Below are 6,050 nucleotides of genomic sequence, written 5' to 3'. Positions count from 1 at the left end.
AAATGGATTTAAACGTCGTTGAAATACATGAAACATCACCAGGCCGTTCGTGCCCTCTGCAGGTATTTGTTATAATATAGGCATTTTGCATTATGTATTTAACAGTGTTGTTCAATAAAACCATTTACTTGGTTTTGATACTTTATTTGAGGCCAATTATTATTGCCTTATCGTTACTTTATATATAAATATGGTCATATTAAAGCCTGTGGCTTTATAGGTAATATTTTTGTCGGCAAAATTGAGCAAAAACAGACAATATTGTGTTTAAAATATAACACAATATTAACTTCTTGTTTACTGAACTGTTGTAAAATCCCATTTGCACTCGTGGTATTCGGACATAAGCAGCATTCGTTTGATATTAAATATCATGTGATATTAAATATGAGACAAAAACTCATACAGGAGTATTTTTGCCCCAATATCTTGAATTTTAGGGCATAGGATGATGTTGCCCTGAATCATATTTGTCAGCAGTCAACTATATGAAATGTAAGATGACATACAGGTCTGGAGGCGGGGCCAGTGCGTTAACTGCGTTAAAATATTTTAATCGCGTTATTTTTTTCATAGCTAATTAATTAAGTTAACCTGTTAAACTTGATCGAAAACTTTTTTTTTTTTATATATATATAATGTATTTTTATAATGCAACTGGAAATTTGAGATATAGATTTTGTTGTTTGAGGGTTAAGGATTCAGAGGAAAAAAATAATTTTGATTACGATTGCAGAGTTATATTATATTATATCCTTATTATAGCGCCACCTAGTGTCTGATTTCTGCTGATCCCACCAAGTCTGGTTTCTCTAGGTCGCCTAGACAGTTTTAGTGAAGAAAAAAAGAAAATCTTTGCAAATGCTGTTCTTCTGAACTTTCTATTCACCCAAAAAAAAAAAAGACACTGTTGTTTGTTTTGCATGTTTGATTTCAGTTCTGCTTATGAAGAAGGATATCAGAACCAGGGGCCTAAGCGCGACTTCTGGGAAACCTTTGGTAGTAACTCGGCTCTCAGCGGCAACTCTGTAGAAAGGAGCTCAGAAGACCAGTCCAACAACAAGAATAGTGCTGCAGACAGCTGGGACACCTGGGACAACGACTGGGAGAAAGCTGGAGATGACAAGGACAAGAAGAGCACGTCGAAAGCGGCTGAGGACTCTTGGGACAACAGCGGCTGGTAGACCTGCAGAGGGTTTGTGTGTTTGCTTTCATTGGCCTGTCCTGTACAACACGCATCACAAACACACCTCTGACTGGACGTGTCCCTCGTTTCGCCTGTCGTTGTTCGTTTCTGTTGAGGATTTCAAAATAAAAGTTTCTGACTTCGCATGTGGCCAAATATGAAAATGAAATGGATTTAAACGTCGTTGAAATACATGAAACATCACCAGGCCGTTGGTGCCCTCTGCAGGTATTTGTTATAATATAGGCATTTTGCATTATGTATTTAACAGTGTTGTTCAATAAAACCATTTACTTGGTTTTGATACTTTATTTGAGGCCAATTATTATTGCCTTATCGTTACTTTATATATAAATATGGTCATATTAAAGCCTGTGGCTTTATAGGTAATATTTTTGTCGGCAAAATTGAGCAAAAACAGACAATATTGTGTTTAAAATATAACACAATATTAACTTCTTGTTTACTGAACTGTTGTAAAATCCCATTTGCACTCGTGGTATTCGGACATAAGCAGCATTCGTTTGATATTAAATATCATGTGATATTAAATATGAGACAAAAACTCATACAGGAGTATTTTTGCCCCAATATCTTGAATTTTAGGGCATAGGATGATGTTGCCCTGAATCATATTTGTCAGCAGTCAACTATATGAAATGTAAGATGACATACAGGTCTGGAGGCGGGGCCAGTGCGTTAACTGCGTTAAAATATTTTAATCGCGTTATTTTTTTCATAGCTAATTAATTAAGTTAACCTGTTAAACTTGATCGAAAACTTTTTTTTTTTTATATATATATAATGTATTTTTATAATGCAACTGGAAATTTGAGATATAGATTTTGTTGTTTGAGGGTTAAGGATTCAGAGGAAAAAAATAATTTTGATTACGATTGCAGAGTTATATTATATTATATCCTTATTATAGCGCCACCTAGTGTCTGATTTCTGCTGATCCCACCAAGTCTGGTTTCTCTAGGTCGCCTAGACAGTTTTAGTGAAGAAAAAAAGAAAATCTTTGCAAATGCTGTTCTTCTGAACTTTCTATTCACCCAAAAAAAAAAAAGACACTGTTGTTTGTTTTGCATGTTTGATTTCAGTTCTGCTTATGAAGAAGGATATCAGAACCAGGGGCCTAAGCGCGACTTCTGGGAAACCTTTGGTAGTAACTCGGCTCTCAGCGGCAACTCTGTAGAAAGGAGCTCAGAAGACCAGTCCAACAACAAGAATAGTGCTGCAGACAGCTGGGACACCTGGGACAACGACTGGGAGAAAGCTGGAGATGACAAGGACAAGAAGAGCACGTCGAAAGCGGCTGAGGACTCTTGGGACAACAGCGGCTGGTAGACCTGCAGAGGGTTTGTGTGTTTGCTTTCATTGGCCTGTCCTGTACAACACGCATCACAAACACACCTCTGACTGGACGTGTCCCTCGTTTCGCCTGTCGTTGTTCGTTTCTGTTGAGAATAAGTTGATAAAGATCTTTTTGATGTCTCTGTCCATGATGGAGATGTTTAATATTACAGTATAAAGTTTGATATTATAGTGGATTTGACACCAGCAGAAATCTGCATGTCATCTGCTGTTTGTGGTCCGTAGATCATAAAGCTTCAGATCGCAGTGGCTTTCCTGTGTTATGACAGACTCCTGTTTGTTCATGGTTTTTTATTTTATATGTATGTGTTCATTATATATGTGTATATATATGATGAGCTGTCAAACAGATTCCTATTCAAAAAAAAAAAATGCATTTTTATCAGCAAAATCGTTCAGGCTTCCTGTTCATAATGTAATCACCATAACCAAACGTTCGTCTGTAGAAGCATGACGCATGGGCTTTTCATCGTTTTAGTTGATATCCTTCAGTTCGTCATCCATCACCTCGTGGCCTTTTTATGGAAATCGCTAATGTTCTTTTTTTTTTTCTTTTTTTTTTAAGTGCTGGGCATTTATAATCATGTTATGTATTTTGTTTGTTTGTTTCCTCCTGTAATATCCTCTCATGTTGTCCATATTGTCATTCCAGATGTGAAATGTGCTGTTCATGAGCTCTTGGATTACATGAAAGAACAAATTATCTCAAAGATTTCCTGTAAAACTGAAGACTTGGACATCAAACATCATTATTTAATTCATGTTTTTCCATTTATTTTGGTCTTTTATTTGTGATTTCGGCTAAACGGGATGTTTCTCCTTACCTCAGTAATAAGGTGTTTGTTTTCTGTATTATTGTCAAGTTTGCCCCGAATCTCTTTATGATATTGAATATTGCTGTTATCCACACATCATGTGTTCATGAATTCATTGACATCTACTGCTTTATGGATGTACCTGACTAGCACATCTCTGCTATGTACGTTTGAACTGTAACAACGCCTGCTGTGTCTGAGGAACATGGGTGAGCTACACTATATTCTGTTAGTTAAATAGTATAGTTAATAAAGCTTTAAACACCACCTGACTTCTGAACTTGGCCTCATATGTAACTTGAACCTGATGTTGATGAGAAGGTCATGAATTGACAGCTGGACTTTCCATCTGAAGATGTTTCCTGTGCATGTGTTTAATGACGTCAGAGCTCAGGAAGCAAACATGCCGTCGTTACGCTGGGTTCATCACAGATGGTGTGGACGACAGATGTGATGTGATGGTTGGGCTGTCCTGTGACTGCATGATATTCATCTGTGAGTGTAGAGTCAAGGTTTGAGAAAAGTAAGCAATCAGGAGTCTCTTCACTGAAACACTTTCAAATGGACCAAAAAAAGGCTTTGGCTGTTATCATGATGTCCTGCTCACAGGCAGATCTACTGAAGAAGAGGAATGCCGGAGTCACATGGGGTGCCTCAAGGAGCAATGTTTGGTCCCCTCCTGTTCTCCATAAACACAGCCTCGCTGGTGCATGATCATAAGGGTACATGGGATTCCTGTCAGGATATGCAGTTCAGCTCCTTGTCCATTTCAAGACTGGACTACTGAAATGCTGTATTAGCCAACTAGCACTACTAAAGCTGTGTTCATACCATGTTGTAATTACTGTAATTTCGAGATAACGTGACTTTCTACTCCTCAGATTGTGCCTGAATTAAACTTTTCAAACTCTGAATTAGCACCTAAATGTATCTGGGGTGGTCAGGTGGTACCGCGGTCACATGGTCCAAGTTGTGGCTCTCAGAACATTCCCAACTTTAAAGTTGTAATTACGAGTTCTGCAAGCCTTTGGTGATGATAGTGTTGCCATAGAAACGCATAATTCCAAGTCTGAGGATGCGGACAGCTCCGTGTCGAGCGTCATATTATCTTGAAATTACTGTAAATATGACATGACGTGAATACAAATTGAACCTCTGCAGATGATCCAGAATGTGGAAACATGTCTGGTCCTCAATTAGCCAACATGGACTAAACTCTAAACTCACTCCACTGGCTTCAGATTTTAGGTTTTGATGCTGACTTGCAGGACTTCCGCTGGAAGAACACCACCTCAATACATTCCTACAAGTATATGAGCCAATTAATGTCACTGAACGAGTGACGCCTTGTTCCTTCACTGTACGTGTTTCCAAAACCTTCACCGTCTCTGCTCCCCTCTGGTAGAATGAGCTAACCTCTCCCCGAACTGCTGAGACCATCACAGCTTTTCCACTTTTTGTGTCCCACTGAAGAAAGTCACAGGTTTGGAATGATGTGACGCTGAATAAATGATGATAGAATGATCACATTTTTGAATGAACTATTACTCTTAAGATTATTAACTGTTTTTCCCAAACTTTGTTGGCAGCCGAACCTCTTTTATCTAAAATATTTACTTGAAGTTCCCTTAAATTTTAAGCTAGTATTTCAATCATTTAACTTGTTGAACAACATATTTGCATGTTCACAGTTTTCTGATGTTGATTAATGCTAACATGACATGCAGGTGAACAAATAAAATTTTTCTTTTTAGTTAGTATTTTATTTGGATTGTTTTTATTGTTTTGCTAGCTTACAAACCCCAGTTTGGGAAACCCTGCATATGTCCAGAAATATATTCAACATTTTTTAATGAATGTAATGTTCACAACAATTCAGAGACACTGAAGTTTTGGAAGACATTATCTTAACGCACAGCTGAAATTCTGATGTTCAGTGTTTTAAGAGTGTGTGCTGCTTGCAATTCCAAGGTCATGGGTTCAACTCCCAGAGAAATCATGCATAGAAATGTTATAATCAGAAGTTGATGCATTCTCCTCTGTGGGGTCGTGAGGATGCTGGAGTAAATGGATGCCGAGTCCAGCACAGGGCTTATATGTACAAACATAGATGCTATATTCATTGGTTTCCATGACAACAGAGAAATGCTGAAGCTGTATCCATAACAACCACTTGCAGGACAAAAGGCTATAAAAACAATGAAGATCTAGAGGGGACATAAGAGAACATTAAATATGTTTTTAAGCTGGTCTACGCTCAGAAAACTGCCGAACTGTCATCCTACAAACCCACTGGACCCAACTTTATGTATGTATCTGTGTATGACAATGACTACGTATTAAGTTAAACGTATAAGTTAAAGTTTGATTGAAACATGACTCCTCACACATGCACCCCAAAATGCAATTTTACCTCCTATAAAAGAGAGCTGATGTCTGTGTTAATGATGTGTCTCCTCTCTGCTGTGGTTTATAACTGATTCTTATTCTTTCACTGATAGACTGGCCATCTGCATTATAAAACACTTGATTAAACACTTCATACAGTGATTGAATTACTTTCACCATTAACATGATAGCTGATACTTAATTCTGTGCAAGTAAACGTTTGTGTTTTTATATTTAACTGAAGATACACTACACTCATTCATTCTTCATATGCCACATTTTTT

The 6,050-nt window shown here is 37.6% G+C and overlaps 1 protein-coding gene and 1 long non-coding RNA gene across 2 annotated transcripts in view; both read left to right on the top strand.

Moving 5' to 3' along the window:
- Positions 1-1,296, top strand: part of arfgap1 (ADP-ribosylation factor GTPase activating protein 1) — a 24,870-nt gene extending 23,574 nt beyond the window's left edge. The window contains exon 13 of the mRNA XM_016556160.1: positions 938-1,296. Coding sequence (XP_016411646.1) covers positions 938-1,184 — 247 coding nt within the window. The 3' untranslated portion in view covers positions 1,185-1,296. The remainder of the gene's footprint in view (positions 1-937) is intronic.
- Positions 1,297-2,282: 986 nt separating this feature from the next.
- LOC107743053 (uncharacterized) lies at positions 2,283-3,643 on the top strand. The gene is made up of 2 exons (XR_001640365.1): positions 2,283-2,547; positions 3,216-3,643. It is a non-coding gene; the product is annotated as an uncharacterized LOC107743053 (long non-coding RNA).
- Positions 3,644-6,050: the final 2,407 nt, after the last annotated feature.

The sequence above is a fragment of the Sinocyclocheilus rhinocerous genome, unplaced genomic scaffold (assembly GCF_001515625.1).
Source record: "Sinocyclocheilus rhinocerous isolate Xijiao unplaced genomic scaffold, SAMN03320098_v1.1 scaffold3454, whole genome shotgun sequence".
Taxonomy (NCBI): domain Eukaryota; kingdom Metazoa; phylum Chordata; class Actinopteri; order Cypriniformes; family Cyprinidae; genus Sinocyclocheilus; species Sinocyclocheilus rhinocerous.
Note: the sequence above shows the minus strand (reverse complement) of the source record. Positions and strands in the feature narration are given on the sequence as shown.